Below are 27,968 nucleotides of genomic sequence, written 5' to 3' on the forward strand. Positions count from 1 at the left end.
TTCCTTTTCCTGATTAGGGCAAGATTAGGGCAGAAAGAAGCAAAGATTACCTCCTCTGACTTATAAAAGGTAGGATGAAGCTTTGGGATAAAGACTGGGTCAGGAGCAGCAGCACCCAGTCATTGTGAAAGATGCACAACTTCAACATTCTGAGACACGCCCCCTCCTCCCCGGCACAGGTGCTGCCCACCAGGAAGACGGTACTCTTGGCAGTGAGTGCCATGAGTGGGCAGGCCGTCATGGCTCAAATGAAGCCTGCAAGAGGGCTTTAAGCACCGTGCTATGGTTCTGGGAGTGGGAGGGAACCAGGCAGCCTGAGGTGGAGTTAGCAGAGATGTTCCCCTAAGGAATCTCCTAACATGGGGATGGTGGGGAAAACCCTGTCCCTTCCTGGAGCCCTTTATCACTGAAATGGCACCCAACTGCCTTTCCAGGGTACTAGTGCATAAAACCTTATCCAAGCCCACCTAAAGGAAGGAAAGATCACCCACTTTACCTGATCACAGAGCTAACCTTTTCTCTGCACACTAGGGCTGAAAGACTTGCAAAATTTTGTTATTTACCCAGTTGGTTGAACCCTTCCTAGAGGCTACTAGGGTGTCTATAGCCTCATCTGCATAACCTATCTCTTTGAATTGCAACTACTCAACCTCCAGACTGCGAAGCTTAACATCTCGAGCGGAGGATGTTGAAGGACCCCCTGACAAATGAAGAAGGTCCTTCCCCCCTTCAGAATCGTAAAAGATCAGTGACTCTGCCTCCCTCTAGGGAGAAGCTTCTTCCCATGAGTTCAGACTGTCCCACCCCAGGACCAACAGAGAAAAGAGACAGGTAAGAGCTGATGACAAGAATTTGTTTTAAATACTCCCCCCCAAAATGTCTCAGCCTATGCCTCCTTTTATATACACTGTAACACTTTCTCCCTCCCCCCTCATTTGTCCCTGCTGCACCCAGAGAAGACCATATCCCATTCACTTCCCCTGTTCTGCCATGTTTTTGAACACTCACTACACCTTGTCATTTCAGTGACCACAAAAGACTTCCCACTGCCAATCAAAGAGACTCACCTATCAGAGATTCAATGGTGGGAACTTCCCCCAGGTCATCCAGAAGTTCATGAATGGGGTCATTGTGCTCAGGAGCAATTGCATCTTGATGGTCCAGAAGCAACTGGTTTGAACATAACAGAGATAAGCAATGAACTTCTACTTCATCTGGTCTCCAGAAATATACTGGCCATAAGCTGCAGCCCAGATGGAGGGTACAGATTTGGCCAATACTGTGAAGAAGACTTACTGTGTGTGTATTGATGATTTCCCCAATGGAAATGTAAATCACTGGCTTTGTGAGAGTCACCAAGTCAGAATACTCATCAACATTAAATTTATCTTGCAGCTCTGGGACCTCACAAGCGGCCTGGAAAAAACGCCTGCGGAAAGATAAGAAAAGCCAAACCAATCCTGCAAACTTGCATAACCAAGCAAATTACTCTTTCTGTTCTCTGAAGGCATAAACAGAGGCTATGAAATCTCTCATCCATGCCAGACAGCCATTCTGTGCCATCAATCAGTCCCGAGGGCCACTGGAGGGTGGCATCACTCCCCTCCCAAGAGCTGCCTGGCAAGAGAATGGATTTGGTTTCCCCACCTCCCTGTTCTAACACTTCAGTGTGACAATAATAGTGAGGAGCCAGACGTTGGCCATGCTGGCTGGGGCTGATGGGAGTTGTAGGCAAAAAACATCTGGAGAGCTACCGTTGGCCACCCCTGCTGCAGAGATTACCTTCACCTGGGAATCCCATACCTGAACTTCTGATAGGACTGGGAGAGATACTCGTTGATGATACTGAGGTGTGCATTGTCCCCTAGGAACATCTTATTGGATGCAGCGTGCTGCAACATCTTAGCAATGGAGCCCAGATTGCGCCGCTGGTCTGTCGTCAGTTGTCCTCCAGCGGACAAATCAATGATGTCAAAGGCATCCGGAGCCACAATGGCAGGGTTCATGTAGCGATAGTAGAGAAGATTCCCAACGATCTGGGGGGAACAAATGACATCAAGAGAACTGCAGCAGCAGGCTCCTTAGAACCAAGCAGAATTCCACCCCCATGTCCCCCGATCCCACTCCGCCAACCTGTTCATTCAGTTAGAAAGACAGCTGTGGAACATGGCCTTTACAATCACAACACAGTTATGAGTCTTTATAGCAGGAAACCAGCTGCTTCTCCTCACTTTTTGATGCAATTAGGTGTCCTGGGTCAAACCCCACCCCCCCAAAATGCAGAAGCAAGAGAAGCAGAAACCAGATGGTTATTTGGCACAGCATGAAGATTCCAGGTGAAAAGGCAAGCTCAGAGTGTCCCTTCTCTGCTTAGCAGTTGTTATCCAGCTGCTCTTCAGCCCCTTTGGGCTGCTGCACGCTGCACAAACGAAGAGATGCAGGGACGAACATTTGGCGCATCTATTTTGGCTCTCTCAGGACTAAGCTGGCAGCTGCCACCCCCACCAACTTCAGCTGGAATGAAGTGCAAGGAATGATGCTTGGCCTTGGGGGGGGGGGGGAGCTGGCCGTTCTGGCGCAACAGGCTCCGGCTCCTTTGAAATCCCTGCACAGCTGGGAGGGGGAGGAGGAGGCTCAGAGAAGGCTCCCTGCGGGGGGGGGGGGGGCTGCCTCACCTCCTTTGCTGTTCTCACCAGGCCAAAACTGCCTACATGGCCCTATATTGGCAGTTCTGCTACATTCTGAGTACTGGAAGCCACTCCATGGGAATGTTTTTACTTCCCACCTAATGTATGATTGAAAAAATTGAATTCACCTGCAGAGAAAGCATAGATTCGATGCCTCAGTGTGGAAAAGCACAGAACTAGAAGAGAGAAGAAAACAGTATTTTTTAGGAACAGGTTTCTGTCTTTAAAGAGAAACTGCCAGGTATTATCACCACGCTGCTTACTGTTCTTATCATACTTATTTAAGACAACAAGACAGATGCAGGGAACAGGGTCAATGCTATTCACACTTGGTTTTAAACAGAGCTGCATCCAAGGACAGTGTGCCACTGGCCAAATGCCCGACTCCTGTCCTGCAGACATCCACAATGCTTGAAAAGAGGCCACTGACACTGTTTTCCACCTGACACTCTCTCTTTAAGAAAAGAAGAGCTGGCACAGGCTGCTGACACTGAAACAGAGTGTGATCGCTGGCTGCAGCCTTTCAGAGAATGAAGGAAGCCCCGCAGAGAGAGAGAGACAGATGCGACAGACACAGCAAGCCCCCATTCCCAGAGCAGCCCCCCCACACCTCTCCCCCCACAGAGCCTCAGGACTCGCCAGGCCACCAGACACGAGGAAAGCCAAAACCACATTCCCCCGGCACTCCCTGCCAAGTTCCTCACCTTCAGCAACTCATCCTCACTGGCATCAGGGAATTTCTCATGCAATGAATCTTTCAAGACCTTGGCAATGAAACGCATGCCGTAACTACAGAAGGGACAAGACAGGGAGCAAACATGAGAGAAGGGGAAAAACCACCCCTTTCTCACCAGCCTCAGCTTTGATAGCAGCTAAAGGAACTTACGGGATTTTTTCCAAGGAGCTGATGATAGCCAGCAAAAACTTGTCTGTCACTGTCCGCATGTTCTTGATGGAGGCATCCAGACGCGTCTTCACCTCTTCATGGGCCAAAGCTTGCTCTGGTGTCACATCATAAGGCAGCTTGCTGTCAGAAAAGACACAAGCAGAGGAGTCCTCAACAGGGAGAAGTTTTCCTTGAAGCCAGAAAGAAAGGGGCTCCTCCACAGTGGAGGAACTGGCAACAAGACAGAGGCCATTCCCTTCAGAAGCTCCTTGCCCTTCTCGGGATCCAAGGCAGCAAATGGGGGTGACAGACTGCTGGGGGGTGGCAAAGAAAAGACCCGGGGGGAGCATAAAAAACAGGAGAGCGGCAGCAGCACCAGACCTCTGTGTCAAACCCTAATACATAGAGCAAAAATGCCATGCTGTTTTTCCCTCAAATAACCATGCTGAAGCCCAGGCAAAAAAACCCCTGAACATCACCCATCAAGATATTTGGGAATGGAAACCCAATTTTCTTCTGCATCATTTCAGGGCTTGTCCCTGTTTGCAGCTTTTGTTCTCACAGCCACCACAGGTGGTCTGGTTTTGAACTCATCCATGTAGTCCTCATTAAAATGTGTGCAGATAACCTATGGAGAAAGAGCTAAAATCCTCTATGAAGAGCTGGCAAGTATATGTGAAGATTTTAAGTCTGTGTAGGCCATGTCTGCTGATCAGCTGGCAGGTGTTGAAACCTCAGTTGCAACTTGCTTTAGCAGAATGCTTAGAAAATGTCCATGAAATACAGCCATTTACTACTCTGTTTTCTTACTGTAAACAAAAAAGCACTTGGGGTGTTATTTCTAAACCCCCCAGAAAAACTAACTGAGTTTTCATTGGGGGTGGGGCTTTAAACCAGGCAATGAAACGTATTAGGGGGCTCCTGCGGTTTCTCCACGAGTTCTATCCGTAAACACGGCCCCAGGGAAGATCAGATGCAGCAGCGAGACTAGCTTTTTTGGGCCAGTGAGCCAAGCAGGTTGCAAAGCTCCAGCTGTTTGAAGCAGCCGTTGGGAGTTATGAAACACACTGACTTCTGGGGCATTTGAATACCCTGAGACACATAGGGATTTGAGTCAAGTCATGGATTGAGATGTTGTACAGTTCTGCCATAAGCTCTTCTCAGAGGCTGTGCCCATTGAAGTCAGCATTATCTACCCAGAGTGGCAGCAGTTTTCCTGTGTTTCAGGCAGAGGACTTTCACGTCACCTCCTGCCTCATCCTTTTAACTTGAGAAGCCTGGGATTGAACCTGGGACCTTCTGCAAGCAAATGCGCTGCCACTGAGCCACAGCGCTTCCCAGCATCCTCAGGGTGAAAACTTCACTGGGTCTGCACACCTGCCACTATCTTCCAGCACAGAACAACCCACAGAGACTAACAAGAGGGAAAGGTTGAGAGACAAACAAACAAGGGGGTGAGAGTGCTGGCTTGGGTGAGAGGCCAGAGAAAGAGCGGCCTGAATTCTTTTAGGGCAAAAAACTAGCACAGGGATTACCGCTAAAGTTAACAATAAAGTCAGCACCTTTTTATATCTTTCCCCCCACAAACATTTCATTTTAGTTCTTGTAATCCCTTTGTGTCAATGTCAATCTATCCCACATCTAGTATGCAAATAGCAACAATAGCAATGCAGCAGTAGTGGAAAGCAAGAAATACAGAGCCGGAGTGGGGTTAAGGAGTGGAAGAAGTAAGATTAAAAGTTTCAAAATCTACTTCATTTTCCGCGCCCCTAAATGATTTCTTTAACTTCCCAGGACAAAAGAAAGAAAGGTGCATTTCAACCCAATGGTCCACAAGGCTCACGCTTCTTATTGGTCTAGCCTGGGGTCTCTGACACCATCACCTACAGACCTTCAAGTCACCTTACACAACTAGCACCTTTTAGGAGGAGAAACAACCTCTCTACCTGGCCTCTCCAGTCTGTGACTCCATCTGGTTGACCCACGATTTGTATATGTCCACCGGATCAGTTTTGATGTTGAGTGCTTTGTCTTCCATTATCTCCTTCACCACTGGTGCCAGGATCTGTCTCAAAGCGTTCTGCCCACGAGCACCACGGTTGAAACTCACCACCATCTTTATCACTGTTGGGTTGCCAGTCACAATCTCATGTAGCTGATCCACCTTTGATCTGGAAGAGATGAAGAGCAGTCTTATGAGTCAGGCCATAATCCTTATAGCTCACCATGAAGTCAGAACTACATGTTATTTTACCAGAGAATCCTCTGTACAGAGCTATGGTTTATTTTTAAATGATTGTGACTTTTGTGCTTTACAAGTGAAAAATTACTAACTAAATTATTATTATTTTGCTACTAGGTTTGCATCGTGACAATGTAATGTATAATTTGGTCACTACTTATCATCTAGCAGCCCTGTGGCGCAGAGTGGTAAAACTCCAGTAACTGCAGTCCAAGCTCTCTACTCTTGACCTGAGTTTGATCCCGAGGGAAGCTGGGTTTAGGTAGCCAACTCAGCCTTCCATCCTTCTGAGGTCGGTAAAATTAGCACCCAGCTCGCTCGGGGGAAAGTGTAGATGACTGGGGAAGGCAATGGCAAACCACCCTGTAAAAAAAGTCTGCCGTACAAACGTCATTATACAACATCACCCCAGAGTTGGAAACAGGGGCGGCCCAAAACCCCATGGCACCCTAGGCCACGCCTCCCCGTGCCTCCCTCCCTTCGGATCCTTTCTCAGCCCAGCATGTCAATTTCAACGCTGGAACTGGCTCTAGCGCCGAGTTCTGGCTCTCTAAGGCTCCCCCCCCCACAACACTCAAATCGCGGGTAAAAATGTGCCGCAAGGCTGGGCTGTGCTCACAGTCTCTCTGGAACAGCATCCGGAAAGGGGGTCACCCTTTTAGGATGCTGTTCCAGAGAGACGGTGAGCGCACCCCGGCCCCATGGCGCAGTTTTACCCACAATTCTAGTGTTCGAGCGGGGGGCTTTAGAGAGCCGAACTCGGCACTAGAGCCAGTTCCGTCGTTGAAATTGACACGCCAGGATGGGAAAGGGTATGAAGGGAGGGAGGGAGGAGGAGCAGCGGGGTAGCGCAGGCAGGTGGGCGTGGAGCCGTGGCGGGGAGGAGTGGGGGTGCGGAGCCATGGGGGGAGAGGCAAAGGGAGGGAAGGGAATGGAGGGGTAGGCAGCGGCAGCAGTGGGGGGCAGGGGACAAAGGCAAACTAGGTGCACCAGGAGAGGGGTGGGGAGCCCAATTTTGTGCCCCCACCCTCCCGGCACCCTAGGCAACCGCCTAGTTTGCCTAGGGGGAGAGAGGTTGGAAATGACTGGTAATTATCATCTATTACTTGTATCAGAGCTTTAAAACTATAAAAAATATTACAAAAAAACCTGCATAAAATTCACAAAGAGGCACCATTCTACGCTTGAACACAGATGCTCCTTGTGTACCCACTCCTTGAATCTGCCCAATTCTTTATTGAAAGTTATCTAAGCCAGCAGCAATCACCAAACGTGCATTGCTGAAAGTGCTTTTTTGCCTGCTAATCAATTCCATTGAATAATCCAGAGTTCGAGGTTTCCGACAGAGGCATTTGTCTATTTGTAAGTAACTTTAAAGTCTGTGATCCCTCCTCAATATCTATCATCACAATCTTCTCAAGGCATTTGCTCCTGTGCCTTTTAGTTGCTCCCGCCAGCATCGTTTCCCCCAGTGAGACAACCAGAACTGTGCTCTGTGCCCACACCACAGAATCCCACTGTGGAGAAATGTCCTCCACCCAGGCATTCACTCCAACATTTCAATCGCTGCGACCGCCATGCCCTGTGCATGGGCTGGCTCCAGGGAGCTACAGGCAGTCAGCTTTTCCTGTTCCAGGACAGTTAATAGAAACTGCTCTTGAAGAGAGAGCTGTTCAGCACACTGAGGAACTATTGGGGGGTAATGGGCAAGACTGCCTTGCCAACCTTTGGGGGTTCTTGGAGCAGGTGAACAGGATTGTGGATAATGGTGATCCAGAAGACACTATGTGTGTGACAAGGTACCTCACTAAAGTCTCCTTAGTACACGTAGATGAAGCTCCTTTCATGGATTACTATTTTATTAAATGGCAGGATGCAGAGAGCAGGAATAAGTGGAGGGAAGTCAGCAGTGGGGTCCCAAAAGGATCAGTATTGGGATCACTGTTCCCTCTAAGCTGAGTGAATGTGAGCTAGCTCACAGTTTTTCACCTCCAGCTCACCCGTTTTTGTCTTAGTTCAGGAAGGATGGCCCCAGAACAAGCTGATTGATGCAGTAATCAAATCACTCACTCACAACTTTAATGCCAGCGGCTCACAAAGCGGAATTTTTGCTCCACAGCTCAGAGGGAGGATTGACTGGAGCCACTGTGACTGAATTTGTTGCTGCATGATTCAGACTTGGGATTGTAGCAGAAAGAATAATGAAAATGTCAGCACAGCATGCAATGGCAGTGACAGGGGAAAACTCCATACTGGGAATTATTGGGAAAGTAACTGAAATAAAATGGCCTATATTGAAATGCCCTTGGTCTAGAGCTTTGGTGTAGCTTCACTGAGAATACTGCCTGCAGTTCTCATCACAGTATCTCAAAAAGAAGGATACAGTGGTGGCAAAAGAAGATGATATTGGATTTATATCCCGCCCTCCACTCCGAAGAGTCTCAGAGCGGCACACAATCTCCTTTACCTTCCTCCCCCACAACAGACACCCCGTGAGGTGGGTGGGGCTAAGAGGGCTCTCACAGCAGCTGCCCTTTCAAGGACAACATCTGCCAGAGCTCTGGCTGACCCAAGGCCATGCTAGCAGGTGCAAGTGGAGGAGTGCGGAATCAAACCCGGTTCTCCCAGATAAGAGTCTGCACACTTAACCATTACGCCAAACTGGCTCGAAGTACCACGAAGGGTGTGGAGAAACGCCTTGCATCCTGGGAGGCTGGCAATGAGGCACGCCTCTTTTGACCATTTTTTCCTCTGAGCTAAGAATGGGGGAGGGGGGGCTGAGCCTTCCAGATGCATCTCTTAAGGAATGCTGCTAATGGATCTAGCAGGAGAGAAAATGAAATGGGCCAGTCTCCCCCTGCCCCCCGTGGTTTTCGCCAAGCGGGGAATATAGATTTGGAGGGCTCAGAATGCCAGAGATACCCTCAGGAAGGGAAAAGCTCTGACCCCATCTGACCTGGTGGGATGTCACTCTTTCTTTCTTTTGGCGGCTGTGTGCAGGAGAGGAGCCACGAGGCCATGGACCATGTGCTTGCCTCCAGAGCAGGGGAGATCTTCAAGGCAAAGGTCACTTTCTGAAGTTAAAAGGGGCCTGTCTTATTTTACCATGTAATGGGGTAGGAGTGTCAAGCACATGGCCTGTGGGATGGAGCTGTGCAGGGCTCGTATCTGCCCATGAGCAACTGGCTTGCTAGTGTACTGCTTCCTTCCCTTGAGCTGCTGCATGGCCTGCTTTCGCCTGTCTCCCTCAATCGTGCACAGGGAGAGAGAAGGCAGCGCCCTCCTCCCCACTCCTCTCTATTCTTTGCTACCACTGACTAAGACTGGGGGGAGGAAGGGAGGGAGGCTCTGAGGGCATTGGGAGGTAGCACTCCTGGCTCCTCCCTTGGCTGCCTTGGGAGTAAGGCAAGAGGGCTGAAGGTCATGTGTTTCACAGGCTGGGCATGGTCAGGGAGCAGAGTCCAGGTCCGGTCTGAAGTCATAGCCAGGAGAGTCAGAACAAGAGCTGAGTCAGGAAGCCAGGAGCCAAGTCAAAGGTCTAAGAACATGGTTGTCCAAAGCAAGGGGTCTGGAAGCCATGAAAACCAAGCAGGGGCGAGGTCCAAAGACAGGAACCGGGGTGGATGTGAGGTTGTCATAGATGCAACTTGCTGCTTCCATGGAAAGCCCAAGCAGGGGCTAAATGGGTCTCTGGTGGTCCTTCATTAGCAAGCAGTGGAGCTCCTGTTAATACTCAGGGCTCAGCACCGCCTCCCCTGCAAGCGTGCATCTTGACAATGGGTTGCTAAGTCCTGGTGGAGTCACTTTCTCAGTCAAGCTACCCGTGAGCCAGGCAGGCTCTCTGTCTGCAGCTGTGCCTCGTCAGCTGCTGCCAGGTCAGGTGCAGGGAATGCTGACTTGAGCTGTCAACTTCCGAGGCATCAGAGGGGCCGGCTGCAGGCTCAGGCGGGGGCTCAGCACGATCACTGTCATCTGTGACAATGTGTTTAGATTGGTGTTGGGGAGAAGCACCTTTCCACCTGACGCTGTGAGCAAATCACCTGCAGGCAGTTGAGATTGCCTTGCTTGGGTCTCCCCCCCCCCCAAGCCCTGCCCACTTCTGCAGCATGCTTGTCTGGAAACCTAGGGAATGCTCACACCCCCACAGGCCCAGCTCCTCTCCTCGATGAAGCCTTGCAATGTTCTCCCATTTAGCGACGCCGCATGAAAGGGTGCATAACTGGCCCCGCTTGGAGGAAGGGGCTGCAGAGTCTGGGCAGGTTTGACTGGCAGAGCCCCCCTCCCCCCCTGCAGAACTAAGTCAGCACCAAGATCAGGTTTCTCCTCTCGCTGCTGCCTCCTTCTCCTTTGTGAGGCGGGAAGAAAGCTCAGCCTCTTGTACGCTGCAGCTGGTGCTGGAGAATATTGGGAGGGGAAGGCAAGATGAACTCAATTCCAGAGAAAATCACTTGCTCTTCTTCACAAACCAAAAATCACTTGCTCTCCACTTGTTTGCATGGTTGGAGTCACCCCCCCCCTCTGCTGCCCTCACTCTTTGGCAGGGCTTGATTGGGCTTGCCACCCTGCTCGGCATGCAGAAGGTGCCAGGATCAGGTAGCAGGTGGTGGGAAAGACCTGTCTGAGACCATGGGAAGCTGCTGCCCATCTGAGTCCAGCCCCTGCCAGTTTGACTTGGATGAACCAGAGATCTGATTCAGTATAAGGCAGTTTCATGTGAGAGAGGGAGAGGAGACTCTTCTGACAAGCACAGTTTACACTGAGATCAACCTGCCCTGCCCTATTGACTTCCCTTGACCTGACTGGTATGGGCCATCTGGTTATACACCTGCTGGCTAAAAGAAAGGGAGGGAAAGAGATGCCTTGGGATTAGGGGAGAGGGGAATTATTTTGGTGCCTGGCATTCCATTTTATGACCTGGGCTAACAAAGTGATGTTTTAGATGGGGAGCTGGGGAGTCCTGGTTCTCCCAGTGGGGAATCCCTAAACTGACCTGATGGTGGTGATGGGATACTTGCAAGTAAAAAGAAACTGAACTCAGGGGTGTAAAATCCAAGTCCTCCAAAAACCACATACTTGATTTCCTCCTGCAGAGCTGTCTTAAAGAGGCGCAGTAAGAGATATTCTTCTCTTTGGTTGGATGCGTAGTTGTACAGAGTGAAGATCACAGAGTCCATAAACTTTGTAGACTTGTTCTGGGGCATTTGGAAAATCAACTTAGCCAGGTAAGTTGGGTTAGTCTGAAGGAAAAAGAGGAGGAAGACAAACGCATGAATAGGCAAAAAACGCCTGCTGGGGAGAAAGAGACACAAAAACACATTTGTCACAGTCACCGCAGATGATCTCCCGCTTCCTGCCCCACATCAAGTAGGGAAGGCACAAACAAATGGGAAAATCCAAATGTCTGGCTGACCAGAACTCCTTACACTATGCCTCACCAGGGCTTTACAATATTAACCAAGCTCAAATATTAGTGATCTTTTTAGTAATTTTAACATTGTGTATACCGACAGTTTCTGATGACCTACATCTCCTCAATGGTATTTTTCTTATAACATTGTAGATTCCCTGATGAATCAATGTATGAAATGTATAGGCATTTCCATAGTTCCAAAAAAAAAATTATTTCCCGCTGCACCGTTGGCTTTTTTGCTGTTATTATTCTTCGCTAGACAGCCTAGTCTCAGCAGTTCATGGGTAGACACAAAGAGGCACCTCCTTCCTTACCTGCAGCAAGTAGAAAAGGTGCTGATATGCCTCCAGCCTCTCTCTCTTCTCTTTGCTCAGCGCCTTCAAGCCTCCTCGCTGCTTGTTCAGCATCATCATGTCCGAGAGCTGCTCCTTGTTCTTCTTAGTGAGCTTCTTGCTGTGAGACACAACGTCCTGCGGAGAAGAAATGGGGGAGCAGGAGAGGAAATCGGGACCGGCTCAGGTGATCCCTCCCATCCACACTTACAAGCTCTTGCTGTCATGTCCTCTAAATGATAGCGGAAGGGGCAATCCTAATAATACGGCATTCAAAATGTGCAGATTTGGAAATTCGTCAAGTGATTCATTTGCCTGGATTTTCAGTGGCACATTTGGTGCTTCGTTTCTTTACTAGCTGAGAAATATCTGCTATTAAAATGGCAATGCAGGAGCATTGAAAAATAATCAAAGTTTTCCCCAAAGCTAGACAAGCCAAGGGCTGAGCCTGGGAGCACTGATCTTCAGAACTCGGCCTGTCTTATGAATGGCTCACTTAGATCTAACAGTGACCATGTGCATGGCACAACCTCCACACGCTGGGATAGGCGACTTGTGCTTGCCTAGTGCTATAGATGGGAGAGCATGACCCAGAGATGCATGCCCTATTCAGGATGCTGAGCAATCAAATATCACTGGACCACTGGCTGGATCCAGCAGGGCAATTTCTACCCATGGCCAAGAACCGAAGCTTGTCCTCCTCCAAAACCCAGCATACTGTACCTGCAGGGTGATTTTGTTTTTCACTAGCAACCCAATTTTGATGTCCATGAGGTTGAGATCATTCTCCAGTTGCTGATTGGACCTAATCAAGGTCACAACCTCCTCACGCAGCTTCATCAAATCTAGCTCCTCCTGGAAATCTTGATCGCTCTGATCCAGCAAGTGGACAAACTTCCGGACAACAGCCATCGGCGGGTCTTCAGCACTAACTGTGAAGAAAGGGCCTGTATTATTAGCAGACACATTTTGCACCTCAATGTGCCATCAGGAGTCAGGAACACATACGGGATGCACCCAATTAGCACATTCTCTTCCAGTCCCCTTGTGCAGGCTCTTCCTTGCACTCACTGTAAGCAGACTTTTCTTATCCCTTATTAGCTGGGCTTCTTCTCCATGAGGCAGGAAGCCCTAATCTACCCCAGGATGCATAACTGTTTTCAATAAAACTTTATTTCATTTAAGAGGATCCTTGTCTGGGAATCTGTCTGTTTGCTGTGGGATCTGGACCCACAAGGTCTGGAGTCTTGCCCCTGGGTCTGATCAGTCCTGTGACACGAGGTCAAGGACTGTGGTGCATCTAACATTGTCTGCCAAACAGGCAACCTCACTGAGAATATTGGCCACAGCCTCTGAGAGTTATTCCTGCAGCACTGCATGCCCCACAGCAAAGCAAGGACAGATCTGGGCTCCCCACCTAGGTCCAGGCTATTCCTCCTGTTGTTTCCAGGAAGCCTCCTTTTGGGGAAGCATTCTGGGAAATCTCTAGTTCATTCCTGGAGATGGTCTCTGGGGCTGGACTAGCCCAATGCTCTTCCCACTGCTTCCTGCCTGAAGGAGGGGGATGAGCTGACTCATCTCATTGGCTCCTCTGTCGCATCCATTAGCATTTCTTAGGAGGAGGCAGCCCAGGTGGCTCCTGGAATGCAATGGGCTAATTTCCTCCCCCCCCTCCATCACCTGTTTCTCTCTGAGCTCAGATACATAAACTTTTAAAGCCTGCTTGCCACCTCTCCAGGAGACAAGGCATTTCTCCACAGTCACCTTTACCAAGGCAGCTACCTGCATCATCAAGAGGGAGATACCCAAAACACTTACTTAAGCCACTCCACCAAAGGACCCTTTCTCTCCAGAGGCCCAATAAGCCCCACCAGCCTGTCCAACTTAGGCCTCAAAACTGGGGTGTGAGCATGTTCAATGCATAGATTGCTTTGGAACATGTGTCTCCGAATGCCGAACAGGAGATGCGGTTTGTGGCTGTACAGCTGACAGTTTCTCAAGGACTCAGGAAGAAAAGAGACAACTGGGTTTGGCATTCTCTGGAGAGCCTGACAAATATCCTGACTCGACTGGGAAGCTACTGTCTGATGCAGGGCAGGGCAATCTCGTCTCTGTCCTTCAAGCATCAGCACAGCCAGTGCCCTGAAGTCTCTTGGAAAAAGCAGGCACTGGGGGAATATTAGGTGTTCCCATGAACAAAGGAAAACTTCCCAGTTCTCGAGCTGATGGGGCTCCAGACAGAGGGGCCCTGGGGATCCAACTCCACAGCCAGAGCAGGAGAGTCATTCACGACATGTTCCGGCCTCTTTGCAGATGAGGAGTTCTTGGGAGAATCCTTCTCGAGAAGGCACGAAGGACATTTGGGTGAATTTATGAAAGAAACAGAGGAGAGGTTGAACAAACTACCCCATGCCCTGGAGAAGACCTTACCCCCTTCCAGCCAAAGGTTGTCTAAGTTCAGGCTAGACAGAACCAGGGGGTTAAGAGAGGCTCTGAACTGGACCAGAAACTAAGCCTCAGGCACTATAATGCATCATCCCTAGCAACAGGAAGAACTCTGCGTTTTAGAGTCTGTTCATCCACACTGGTCTCTTGGTGGCTTAGACCATTAGCCTTTACGTTGCATCAGTGCAGCCGTGTGGGTCTCTGCTCACTTGAAGAGAAGAAGGCGTTCGCTCCACAGGAAGTGGGATTTGATCCCTCTGTGCCAACTGGCACTGGCCTTGGCTGCCATGTTCTCAGAGAGAACCAGCCAATCAGCTCCCTTTGCTCAGGGCTGAAGTGCTAGTAACACGGTTTGAGTTCCAACCGACTCTGCGATTCCACTTGTCCTGAGTTGTCTAATGTTGGCAATGGGCTCTGCCAACCTGCAGGCTGACCTCTGTGGTTGTTTCCAGCTGGGGAGAACATGCTTCGTTCCTAGCAGCCAGAAAGAAGAGCACCCCACGGTCTAAAGCACTGGAAGACAACAGGTAGGAGAACCTCATCGTTCCAATGTGCTGCTTTTGGACATGAAAATCAAATGTGGGTATCTTCCCCATCTCTTTTTTTATCGATGGAGGAAGTACTTTGAGTGGAAGCCTCTGCAGAATGCATCCTCTGTGACAAAGGCAGATGTGTCACCATCAATCCATTCCCTATGATGTGACATAGTTCTTCCTCCCTGCACCAATTCTGTGACACATCTGAGACGACACAGTCCTTTGCAGGTGGAGACAAAAGACACTGGTCTTCCATGACGGCCTCCCACCAATCAACTGATGAAAAGTCTTATGGTGCTGGAAGCAAAAACCTCATACTAAAAAAATCTGCTCAGAGCCCACGGGTTATTATTCATGAATTGTGTCAGAAACCAAGGGCTCTAGTGCAGAGTTCCAGGGACAATGTGAGAGAGCAGTTCACAAGTTGGTCTCCTCACTGATAGGGGTTCAGTTCAGACGGATCATAGCCAGAAGTGTAATCCAAAGTCCAAAGCATGAAGCAAACAGGGAGCGTGTCCAAGGGTGTAGTCAAGAGCCGGTCCCAAGTTGCAGTCGCGGGGTCAAGGATAATGATACGTTGTTTCCATGCTGAGCAGCCCTCTCTACCCAGCTTTTAAAGGTATTAGCCTGAAACCTCCCCAGGTATTAGCCTGAAGCCTCTCTACCCAGCTTCTATAGGTATTAACCTGCTTTCCTGAAGCCCCTTTTCACTCCAGCAATCCCCTCGTTACTCTGTTCCAGCTAAAGCTTTCGTTTAAGAACATAAGAGAAGCCATGTTGGATCAGGCCAATGGCCCATCCAGTCCAACACTGTGTCACACAGTGGCCAATATGTGTGTGTGTGTGTGTGTGTGTGTGTGTGTGTGTGTGTGTGTGTATATATATATATATATATATATATACACACACACACACACACATACACATGCACACACACACTGTGGCTTATAGCCACTGATGGACCTCTGCTCCATATTTTTATCCAATCCCCTCTTAAAGCTGGCTACGCTTGTAGCCACCACCACCTCCTGTGGCAGTGAATTCCACATGTTAATCACCCTTTGGGTGAAGGACTTCCTTTTATCCGTTTTAACCTGACTGCTCAGTAGTTTCATTGAATGCCCACAAGTTCTTGTATTGTGAGAAAGGGAGAAAAGTACTTCTTTCTCTACTTTCTCCATCCCATGCATAATCTTGTAAACCTCTATCATGTCACCCCGCAGTCGCCGTTTCTCCAAGCTAAACAGCCCCAAGTGTTTTAACCTTTCTTCATAGGGAAAGTGTTCCAAACCTTTAATCATTCTAGTTGCCCTTTTCTGCACTTTTTCCAATGCTATAATATCCTTTTTGAGGTGCAGTGACCAGAATTGTACACAGTATTCCAAATGAGACCACACCATCGATTTATACAGGGGCATTATGATACAGGCTGTTTGTTTTCAATTCCCTTCCTAATAATTCCCAGCATGGCATTGGCCTTTTTTATTGCAATCGCATACTGTCTTGACATTTTCAATTACTTATCTACCACAACCCCAAGATCTCTCTCTTGGTCAGTCTCTGCCAGTTCACAACCCATCAGCTTGTATTTGTTGCTGGGATTCTTGGCCCCAATGTACATTACTTTACACTTGGCCACATTGAACCGCATCTGCCACGTTGACGCCCACTCTCCCAGCCTCAACAGATCCCTTTGGAGTGCCTCACAATCCTCTCTAGTTCTCACCAACTTGAACAATTTAGTGTCATCTGCAAACTTGGCCACTTCACTGCTTATTCCCAACTTCAGATCATTAATGAACAAGTTAAAGAGCATGGAACCCAGTACTGAGCCCTGCGGCACCCCACTGCTTACCGTCCTCCACTGTGAAGACTGCCCATTTACTCTCTGCTTCCTATTAATTAGCCAGTTTTTGATCCACAAGTGGACAGTCATTGAGAGCATCTAGAAACCCAATCTCTTTCTCTCGACCTGAACACATATTGACCCAATCAATCTGCGGTTAGTTAAAATCACCTATTACGACACAGTTTTTATGTTTAGCCGCTATCTTTAATCCTTCCATCATATTATAATCGTCCTCTATCTTTTGATTTGGTGGGCGATAACAAACTCCCATAGTTAAATTTCCTTTTGGGCCCTCTATTTCGACCCAGAGCATTTCTAGAAGGAAATCTAATTTTTTTACCTCAGTCTTACTGGACCGTATACCCTCTCTGACATACAGAGCCACCCCACCTCCAACCCTTCCCTCCCTATCCTTCCGATACAACTTATATCCAGGAATCACCGCAACCCACTGATTCTCCTCATTCCACCAAGTTTCTGTAATTCCCACAATGTCTGTTTTCCCCCAACACTAAACATTCCAACTCACCAATTTTACTTCGAACACTTCTAGCATTTGTATACAAACGTCTATAATTTCCCAAGCAAGCTAGGCCCACAACCTTCCTCCTGCTGCCTTGAGACTTTGGCAGACACTTCATACTGTTTGTCACCATCTCAGTGGACAACTCTGATCCATTACCCGGTAGAAAAGTAACAGTTAATCCTTCATCTCTTTGAGATGAGTCCTCCTGAACCAGAGACATTTCATCTCCTGTCGGCTTTCCCCCAAGATTTAGTTTAAAAACTGCTCTGCCGCCTTTTTGATTTTAAGCGCCAGCAGCTTGGTTCCATCTGGGGACAAGTGGAGACTGTCTCTTTTGTACAGCTCCCGCTTGTTCCAGAAAGCATTCCAGTGCCTAACAAACTTAAACCCTTCCTCCCTACACCATCGTCTCATCCACACATTGAGACTTCTAATTTGTACCTGTCTCTCCAGTCCTGCACGTAGAACAGGTAGCACTTCTGAGAAGGCTACTTTGGAGGTCCTGGCCTTAAGTCTCCTGCCTAGCAGCCTAAATTTTTCCTCCAGTACCTCATGACTGCATTTCCCCACATCATTGGTGCCAACATGCAACACGACCACTGACTCCTCCCCAGCACTATCAGCCTATCTACAGCACACGTAATGTCTGCTACCTTCGCATCAGGCAGGCAAGACACCATTCGGTCAGTACACAGTTTTGCCACCCAGCTGTCTACTTGCCTAAGGATCGAATCATGAACTACCAAGACCCCACCTCTCTCCCTGCCCAGGGATGGTACCTTGGTTTAGACCTCTAACATTTCTCCTGAACAGAGGAGGCAGCCTCTAGCGCAGGTCCACTGCCACACACACAGAAGGCCATACAAAGAAGCTTAAAACCACAGTATGGTCTCCTTCTTGCAACCCAGAATGCAGCAGTACTTTAGTCAAGGCGATAGTTTGTTCAAAACTGCAACCACCTTCCCATAAGCCTGCATTGCAGCAGTTGCCATGCACAGCAGGCCACAGAACGCGCCCCCCATGAGCTGCATTAAGAACACCTTCCCCCCCTCAGTACTCACTCAAGGTTTTGTAGTCATCACGAGCTTTATTGGCACGGATGAAGGCCTGGATTTTCACAATGTCATTGATCTGGGCAGAAGAGAAGAAAAAGCCCTCAGCACCCTATTATTCCACTTCAGACACAAAGCAGTGCTTTAGGATAACAGTGAAGAGAATCTTACATGGTCTCGGAAGTACTGCAATCGATTTCTGTACTGCTTTCGTGCTTGATGCATCCTGGTCATTGCTTGGATCTGGAAGAAAAAACAGGTTGCTTACTTGTAACTGATCTTCGAGTGGTCATCTGTGCAGTCACATACATGGGTCTTGCCCTCGGCAACGGATCCTAACTCGGAGACTCCAAAAGCTTGCTTGAGCGTTATTTTTGGCACGCTTTCCGGCTCGCCCTGGGGAGCAGGCACCAACTGCGCATGCCTGGAGCGAGCGGAAGGCGCCCCTCCCACTCAGTTTCTTCCAGCCGCTACTGACATCCGTGCAGGAAAACAAAGAGCCAGCAGAGGGGAAGGCTGGGTGGTTGTGTGTGACTGCACAGATGACCACTTGAAGATCATCAGTTACAGGTAAGCAACCTGTTTATCTTCATCGTGGTCTCTGTGCAGTCCCACACATGAGTGATTAACAAGCTAAACACAGGAGGTGGGTGCTGGCAACTGGTAAGCACATACAATAGTTAGTTCACATATGGCACCTTGCACTATGTTGCACTCACCTGGAGAAGTATTAGTGAAAAATTGAGCAGAGGACTGCTTGGCCGAAGGAGGCATCACATCTAGCACGAACGTCCAGGACATAATGAGCGAAGAATGTGGACGGAGAGGACCAGGTTGCAGCAGCACAAATGTCCTCCAAGAATACTCCTTGCAGAAATGCCAAAGAAGTTGAGACGGCTCTAGTAGAATGAGCTCTGAGTCCGACAGGTAATGGCTGTTTAGCAATCTCATAACACAACCGAATCTCACTAGACACCCATTTGGAAAGTCTCTGGGTGGATATCTTGGAGCCTTTATGAGGCTTGCCATAGGCTACAAATAAATTAGTGTCCTTTCAGAAAGGTTGTGTACATGCAAGATAGAAGGATAAGGCTCTCTTCATGTCAAGAGTATGCAGTATCCTTTGACCTGAGTCCTTGGGTTATGAGAAGGCTGGTAAGGAGGTAGCACTTGAAAGGTGGAAAGGGAGACGATCTTCGGGAGAAAGGCGGGGTCCATCCAAAGAACCACCTTGGAACTATGGAAGACGGTGTAAGGTGGATCAGAGCGGAAGGCGCACAGATCACTTGCTCGTTTACCTGAGGTAAGGGCAACCAATAGGGCAGTCTTCCAAGAAAGTAAACGTTAAGTCAACAGATGCTAAGGGCTCGAAAGGAGGCTTAACAAGCTGAGCTAGGACTAAGGATAAACTCCAAGAAGGAACGATGGGTTTAACGATGGGTTTAACTGACGTAGACGTAGGAGTCCCTTGAGGAAAGCTTTAGATAAGAGATGAGAAAAAACTGTCTGACCATCAACAGGAAAATGGAACGATGAGATGGCAAACAAATGAACCTTTAGTGAAGAGTAACTAAGTCCTGAAGCTTGCAATGACAATAAATACTGTAGAATAAAGAGGATAGGAGCAATTTCTGGATTAATGTCATGAGATTGTACATATGTGGAAAAGCGCTTCCATAAGAGAAGGTAGGAACGTCTAGTGGATGGTTTCCTAGCATTGACGATAATGTGTTGCACTTCTAGGGGCAGTGTTATGGTCGGATCCTCCACACTGTGAGTCTTAGAATGTGAGGATTGTGGTGCCAGACTTGACTTTGATGTTGAGTGAGGAGGTCGGGTACCACAGGGAGGCGACAATAGGAGTGGCGGGATAGCTGAAGAAGTCTTGCGAATCACGGTTGTCTCGGCCACCACGGAGTGATGAGAATGCAGACTGTCTGATCTCAGGCGATCTTGAGGATTGAGCGTGTGATGAGTGGAAATGGAGGGAACAGGTAATGGAGGTCTCCCGTCCAAATGTGGAGGAATGCATTGTTGCTCCCCCTTGCGTAGAAGCGATGGCATTTGGTGTTGAGTTGTGGGGCAAAGACATCTACACTGGGGCTCCCAAAGCAACGGAAGATGTGGTGAAGATGTGCAGGGTTAAGTGACCATTCGTGGTCGTCCAGTCAAACCCAGCTGAGAGAGTCTGCTAGAGTATTCTCCACTCCAGGTAGATGGATTGCAGTGATGTAAATGTTGTCTTGATGCACCATTTCCAAAGGGTAATGTAGAGACGGCAGAGTCAACCTCATTCCTCCCTGTCTATGTAGAAGATGGTTGCCATGTTGTCTGATGTGATTTGAACATGACGACCTGTCAGAGAAGGAAGGAAGAATTGAAGGGACCTGTGAACCGCTATTAGTTCCAAGCAGTTGATGTGGAATTTTCTCTCTGCAGAAGCCCACAGACCCCTGACAGTCTTGTCCTCCAAGTGGGCTTCCCAACCCCACTTCGAGGCATCCGTGGTGACATTTGCAGTAGGGGAAGGCAGAATGAAGGGCATCCCCTGAAGCAAGTTGGGCTGAAGGGTCCACCAGTGAAGAGAGAGGAGGACCTCCTTGGGTGCAGTGAGAATCGTGGTTTGGGGCTGCCTGTGAGGGTGGAAGGCTCGGACAAACCAAAGTTGCAGAGGCCTCATCCAAAGCCTGGCGAATTTGATGACGGATGTAGTTGCTGCCATATATCCCAGAGGACGTTAAAACGCAACAGCAGGTTGAGTTGGAGATTGAAGAATAGCAGTGGCAGTCGCTATGAGTTGAAGACTGCATGGAAGAGGAAGGAAAACCATATGAAGATGTGTACAGAAGCGAATACCTATGAATTGTAGGTCCTGGGTAGGGGTGAGCTGTGACTTGGCAAGGTTCACACACAGACCGTGCTAGGGTGTCGAGTTTACGCCTTTCCTAGTCGGGTGGAGTAGGGTGTCGTGAGGGTTTTGCCTTCGAAGCCAAGTGAACAATAATAGATGCTAGAAGTGACAGCGTGACCTGAATGTCCCGTTCAAGCTGTTGAGGTGACTGAGCAGTCAGGAGCCAGTTGTCCAGATACAGGAAGATGGTGCTATCTCGAAGACGCAGAGCTGCAGCCACCACTGCCATGCACTTTGTGAAAATGCGAGGGGTCATGGATAGCCCGAATGGGAGTGCCCGATATTGAAAGTGGTGGTGACCCAAGGCGAATCTCAGATATTTCCGGTGTTTAGGCCTTATTGATATGTGGAAGTAGGCATTCTGAAGGTCCAAGGATGCCATCCAGGTGTTCTGCAGGATTAACGGCAGGACTGACTGAACGGAGATCATTCTGAATTTTTTTTAAGTTATCTGTTTGTTGAGTTTCCTGAGATCTAGAATTGGATGTCTGCCTCCGTCTCGTTTTGGGACTAGAAAGTATTTGGAGTAGAACCCTGTCTTCAGAAGGTGGAGGGAAACTGGTTCTATGGCCTCTTTGCAAAGGAGAACTAGGATTTCCTCATGAAGAAACAGGGACGGAGGAGTTAAGATGAAACGGTGATGGTGAGAGGGCGAAATGAATTCTATGGAGTAGCCTATTTGAATTATAGTGAGTACCCAGGTGTCTGTGGTAATCTTCTGCCAAGTCCTGAGGAACAGAGAAAGCCTTGTGTGGCCTGGAGAGAGCAGGAAGGGAAAGTCAAAGAGACTGTTTGGAGGGTGGTGTAGTCTCCTTAGGCAGTGGGCGTGTCTTTTGTTGGTAGGACTGGTAAGGTTGCTTGCCTTGGGGTCCCTTTCGATGCCAGTATTCTGATTGCTTGGAGGAACATTGATGTATCAGGTAAGGCTGTTTCCAGGGCCGGGAGCGGTTGAAAGTTTGGGACTGCTGTTGCTGGGTGACACCTAGGCGTTTAGCGCGTTTACGGCCATCATCAACGAAAGTAAGGACCTCATCAGTGGACGCATGGAACAACCCTTGACTGTCAAATGGTAGATCCTCAATCTTTTGTTTGATTCAGTCTGAAGGTTGGATGAGCAAAGCCATGCATGGCACTGGAGTGCTACTGATGCCGCAAAAGTCCTGGAGGAGCAGGACACTGCATGCCGAACCGTATTTATTTGTTGCTTACTGACTCTGGAAAGTTCTGAAACCAGTTGATGAGCTAGCTTTTGAGAAGCGTCTGGTAAAGTTGAAATCAGGGGTGTAAATTGGTTGGCAAGGTTGCAGACATAAGCCGAAAGGTAGGTCAAGTAATTATTAATCTTGGAGCTGGTGTTAGCCAGGCCGTAGATTTTCCGTGCTAGGGTGTTGAGTTTACGCCTTTCCTAGTTGGGTGGAACAGGGTGCCGTGAGGGTTTTGCCTTCGAAGCCAAGTGAACAATAATAGAACTGAGAGCAGGGTGAGAGGAGAGGAACTTTGAATCCGGGGCATGGTCCCGATAAAGGGAGTCAAACCTTCTAGGAGTAGGTGCGATGGAGGCTGGCTTGTCCCAGGCTTCCTTAAATCCCTCAAGATGTACCGGGAGCATTGGCAGTAAAGATCCAGCAGGCAGGTCGGATTGCACTAAGTCATGCACCACATCAGAGACCGCTGGGGTGTCAGAAGGTAAAGAGACATTGAGAGCCTCCGCCATGGTGGAAATTAGGTTGAGATAGGTCTTAGAGCCATCGGATGGAGAAAGGCAGTCTTTCTCCATCCGATGGGCGAGGTATGTCAGAGCCGGGGGAGGTTGGTTGATCAGAGTCGGAGAACCTAAAACTCACCAATTCAGAGTTGGAATCGCCTGGAGGTAGCAGAGGCTGGTTGGGAGTTAAAGACGACGGTCCTTTGTCGGGGGTCTGTTGGATGCGTTATAGAAGCCGAAGACATAGTTACTACCGGTGAGCAAGGGGTTCAGATCGAAGCCGAGGAAGTTATCGCAATCGGTGAACGAGGAGCTTGGATCAGAGACCTAGGAGCCAGAGCCGAGACCAAGGCTTGGAGTCAAGGAACATATGCAGGTGAAGCATGCTGTCTCCGAGAGTGCCTGTACTCAGCGTAATCACTGTACCGAGAGCGCTGAAGTCTCTCATGTGAGGGAGATCTAGCGAATCTATAAGCCCGAGGCGAAGGTGATCTCGAGGTCGAGGAGTAGTCATAGCAGTAGTCATGACGGAAATCTACGGGAATTGGTGAACAAAAGCGGTGAGAGAATTCCCTGTGGAGAGGTGTCCTGTAGTCTCGAGTTGAGAAATGAGTCGACGATTCCCGATAAAGTTGGGTTGAGACTTGGATGGATGACTCACGAAGTTCTCTATGCAGGGGAGAAACCCCGACATCTCGATATGTGCTTGGTTCTCTATACAGGGGAAAAACCCAAATGTCCCGGAATGCGTTTGGATCCAAAAGATGCCTAGGGTCCGGTTCCAGGATATTCAGAGGCAGGGAGCCGTGAAGCAATGGGAATCTCGATGGGATCGGAATCACATCTGCGGATCGAGAGAGCTGGGGCATCTCAGTGATGACGTCAGTGGGAGCAGTGAGTTCTGCAGGCAACAGTGTTGGGATGGCTTGCTGCGACGAAGTCGAGGCCATCGGAGTCGAGGTGGAAGTCGAAGTCGAGGCCATTGAAGCCGAAGCTATCAAAGCTGAAGGAGCAGACTTGCTGGTTTTGGCTGTAGATTCCGGATGTTTCTTGGACGCCAAAGCAGATAGTTCCAAGTGACAGCTCGACTTCTTTGACTTGTGAGTGGACTCAGAGTGGCGGGAAGCAGATTTGTCGGACTTATGCTTTCTTAGCGATGCTACAGCGGTTGATACAGAATCTCCCTCTCAAGGTGGGGGAGGCGGCGAATCGCTGGAAGTGGGCATAACCCGGAGAGACTTTTCAAGTAGAAAACTCTGAAGTCTGGCAGCCCTGTTCTTCCGTGCCTGTTTGCCAAAACTAGCACAGTGGGTGCAAGAGTCAACCCTGTGGGCTTCCCCCAGGCAAAAAAGACAGTGGGAATGACTGTCAGTAGATGGAATTTTAGTTCCGCATCTGCAGCACTTTTAAAAAGTAGTTTTCCTTTCCATACGCTCGGACAAGGGAGGAGGGGGGGAAGGGGAAAGGAAAGGAAAGGAAAGGAAAGGAAAGGAAAGGAAAGGAAAGGAAAGGAAAGGAAAGGAAAGGAAAGGAAAGGAAAGGAAAGGAAAGGAAAGGAAAGGAAAGGAAAGGAAAGGAAAGGAAAGGAAAGGAAAGGAAAGGAAAGGAAAGGAAAGGAAAGGAAAGGAAAGGAAAGGAAAGGAAAGGAAAGGAAAGGAAAGGAAAGGAAAGGAAAGGAAAGGAAAGGAAAGAAAGGAAAGAAAAGAAAAGAAAAGAAAAGAAAAGAAAAGCGCAGAATAAGTCTCCTTTTTTTTTTTTACAGATAGGGATGAAAATATTAGAGAAAGAAATACAATACAGGAGGAGGAATACAATACCACAGGAACACGAAGAGATGAAGAGAAGTACCAGCTAAGGAGGGAACAAAATGAGGTAGGTGTTGTCCAAGTGGCAGTTAGGAAGAAACTGAGTGGGAGAGGCACCTTCCACTCGCTCCAAGCATGCGCAGTTGGTGCCTGCTCCCCAGGGCGAGCCAGAAAGCACACTAAAAATAACGCTCAAGCGAGCTTTTGGAGTCTCTGAGTTAGGATCTGTTGCCGAGGGCAAGACCCATGTGTGGGACTGCACAGAGACCACGATGAAGATACACAGGAATCCTCCCTCAGTGCAGCTAGAGCCAAGGAGCCAAAAGTCAAGCAGGGATGGAAAAACCCAATCCACAAATATATATTCGATGCACTTAAACCTCAGAAGAGGCTGCAAGGAGTTCTTGGAAGCTCAAAGAAGGCTTGCAGAGTCAAACTCATCTACTGATTCTCAATGCCCTACAAAAGCCACTGGGTACTCTGATTACTTCCTTTAAATGGGATTTAAATGCATAAATAGAATTTTTGCAAAAATTCTGGGCAGGAAAACCTGATCAGCACTTATTGATGAATGGAGTCTGCCTAAGCCAGCTGCCTACTGCGGGTGGAGGGGGCTGCTTCTAAGCACCACTCAATGAAGTCCTAACTGCTAGGCAAGGGAGTGAAGAAGCGCCAGAGCCACCTATAAAACCATCCAGAATGCATGCAGAAAAAAGCCCATTCTTTCCTAGAAGAGAACAACCCTACTCCAAATTCTTCCAGAAAACAGACTGCTAGTTCCAGCAGCGCAGGTGAAGGGGGAAAACTGCCACCCATGAATAAGTCAGTCAGTAAGACTTTTGATAAGGTTCCACCAAATATCCTTGTTGACAAATTGGTAAAATGTGGTTCGGATCCTGTTAGCTGCGAGGTGGCTCTGTAACTGATCGCACCCAAAGAGTGCTTGTGAATGGTTCCTCATCCTCTTAGAGAGGAGTGACAAGTGGAGTGCCTCAAGGATCTGTCCTGGGACATGTTTTGTTCAACATCTTTATAAATGAATTTGGATGAAGGAATAGAGGAAATGCTTAATTAAATTTGCAGATGATACTCAATTGGGAGGGGTCACAAATGCAGTAGAAGACAGAGTCAGGATAACAGGATGATCTTGACAAACTGAACTTGGCTAAAACAAAATGAATTTTAAGAGGGATAAAATGTTAAGTTCTGCATTTAGGTAAGAAAAACCAAATGCATAATTATTGGATGGAGACTCATCTTGGCAGCAGTATGTGCGAAAAAGATCTAGGGGTCTTCATGGACTGTGTATTGAACATGAGTCAGCAGTGTGATGCAGTAGCTAAAAAGACAAATGCGATTTTGGACTGTATCAACAGAAGTGTAGTGTCCAGATCACACAAAGTGATGGTATCGCTTTGCTCTGCTCTGGTTAGATCTCACCTAGAGTATTGTGTTCAGTTTGGGGCACAATTTAAGAAGGATATAGACAAGCTAGTCGTGTCCAGAGGAGGGCAAAAAAATGGTGAGGGGTCTGGAGACCAAGTCCTATATAGAAAGGTTGAAGGAGCTGGGCATGTTTAGCCTGGAGAGGAGGCGGCTGAGAAGTGATAGGATCACCATCTTCAAGTACCTGAAGGGCGGTGTGCAGTTGTTTTCTATTGCCTCAGGAGGTCAAACCAGAACCAGTGGGTTGAAATTAAATCAAAAGAGTTCTTAGCTAAACATGAGGAGGAACTTTCTGACAGAGCGGTTCCTGAGTGGAACAAGCTTCCTCAAGAGCAGTGTCCCCTCTAACCTGAGGTTTTTTATCCTCTGGCTCACACATTTTTGTCATAGCTCAGGAAAGATGGCCCCAGAGCCCATTACTTTATACAGAAGCTCACAACTTTAATGCCAATAGCTCACGAAGTGGAATGTTGGCTCACAAGACTCCACAGTTTAGATAGAGCAGGGGTAGCCAACAGTAGCTCTCCAGATGTTTTTTTGCCTACAACTCCCATCAGTCCCAGCCAGCATGGCCAATGGCTGGGGCTGATGGGAGTTGTAGGCAAAAAAACATCTGGAGAGCTACCGTTGGCCACCCTTGAGATAGAGCATTGCTCAGGAGGTGGTGGGCTTTCCTTCTTTGGAGGTTTTTCAACAGGGGCTAGATGGTCATGTGACAGCGATGCTGATACTGTGAAAGTATAATGGAAGAAACATCAGGGTGAAACTATAAACAGTATTCTATTCAGTCTTCACAAAGAATGAGCTAGAGCCTTGTGAGGAAGTGACAGGATTTTGGGGCTCCACTTAAAAGCCTTCAGTCTTGATAAAGGCAATGAAACGTCTGACACTGGCTAACGTGGACTGGCTTTATGTGGATGAACTTATTCTTTATCCCAACACCTCATTGAAACAACAGTGGACTGAGTGCGCATGATTGTGAAGTGGAATATTTGTTTTCGATAAACTGCCTGTGTGCACTCTTGATGAAAGAATTTATTACACACTAATTTCTAATGTTTTGCTTTATGAGTCACATGCAGTACCTGCATGCACTTTAAAGTGCCTGTGTGCACTCTGATTTATTTTACTGCAGACTGTTTGGATTCATTTAAGTGCAGACTGTTTGGGAAAAGAGGTGCCTGCATGCAGTCTTATGTATTTTATTGCAGTCTGTTTAAAAATAAAGGTTTTGGAATGATTAAGTGCCTGTGTGCACCCTTATATTTCTCATTATAGACTGTTCAGAATTAGAGGCTACTTAGAAGTAGAGGCCACAAGGTTTTTGTTGTGATAAATGTTCAGAATTAGAGGCTACTTAGAAGTAGAGGCCCTTATTTTGTTGTGATAAATGTTTGATAAAATAGTGTTTATAGTTTCACCCTGACATTTCTTCCATTATAGCTTTGCTTTAACTTAGGGTGCCCCCTTTTTTTCTACGATTCCGTGACCTTAGGCAGATCATGAGAGGGAGGGCAGGAAGGGCTGCATCAGTGCTTGGTTCTTGTGGCCCTTCCTTACATGCCCAGAGAAATGTTGATTGCCGCTTTGGCATCAGGAGGCAATTTTTCTCCAAGCCAATTTGCCCAGGGATCCTAGGGTTTGGGGGTTTTTGCCATCTTCTGGGCATGGTCAATAGAGGTGGGATGGGGTGCTATTTGTGAGTTTCCTGAATTGTGCAGGGGGTTGGACAAGATGACTCTGGAGATCCCCTTCAACGCCATGTTTCTAAGCCTTAAATTTCCCCATGGCTGTGCTGAGGTGCCATTTCAAGCAAACTGACAAAGGAAGTAAGCATTCATAAGAGCACAAAGCGGACACACCCTTTTTGGAATGCAATTTTGAGAGCTCACGAAGAAATGCAGGAAAGCATAGTGCTCCCTCCCCACACCAACCAAGGAGGACACCACTGCTCCCTGCTAGATCTCTAAAGGTATTTGTGCATCCTCACCTCACCTCCCCCCCGCCCCACGATAGGGAACAGATGAGCACATTGTGTCTCAAAGTCCATTCAGACCCATACAGCGAGCGTGGGGGAGCACTTTCCACCCCACTTCCCAGTCTCTTGACATGCCCCTTGAACCATCCTCCCAAACT

General features: G+C 48.3%; 1 protein-coding gene across 1 annotated transcript in view; it reads right to left on the bottom strand.

The window, feature by feature from the left end:
* Positions 1 to 27,968, bottom strand: part of IQGAP1 (IQ motif containing GTPase activating protein 1) — a 121,585-nt gene that overhangs the window by 26,549 nt on the left and 67,068 nt on the right. Inside the window, exons 21-31 of the mRNA XM_060260413.1 lie at positions 18,137 to 18,208; positions 17,975 to 18,044; positions 12,281 to 12,489; positions 11,540 to 11,695; positions 10,889 to 11,052; positions 5,520 to 5,744; positions 3,574 to 3,714; positions 3,392 to 3,476; positions 1,804 to 2,036; positions 1,297 to 1,429; positions 1,068 to 1,170 (exon numbers count right to left, since the gene is read on the bottom strand). Of these exons, the coding sequence (XP_060116396.1) occupies positions 1,068 to 1,170; positions 1,297 to 1,429; positions 1,804 to 2,036; positions 3,392 to 3,476; positions 3,574 to 3,714; positions 5,520 to 5,744; positions 10,889 to 11,052; positions 11,540 to 11,695; positions 12,281 to 12,489; positions 17,975 to 18,044; positions 18,137 to 18,208 (1,591 nt within the window). The remainder of the gene's footprint in view (positions 1 to 1,067; positions 1,171 to 1,296; positions 1,430 to 1,803; positions 2,037 to 3,391; positions 3,477 to 3,573; positions 3,715 to 5,519; positions 5,745 to 10,888; positions 11,053 to 11,539; positions 11,696 to 12,280; positions 12,490 to 17,974; positions 18,045 to 18,136; positions 18,209 to 27,968) is intronic.

This window comes from Heteronotia binoei, chromosome 19, assembly GCF_032191835.1.
Source record: "Heteronotia binoei isolate CCM8104 ecotype False Entrance Well chromosome 19, APGP_CSIRO_Hbin_v1, whole genome shotgun sequence".
Lineage (NCBI taxonomy): Eukaryota > Metazoa > Chordata > Lepidosauria > Squamata > Gekkonidae > Heteronotia > Heteronotia binoei.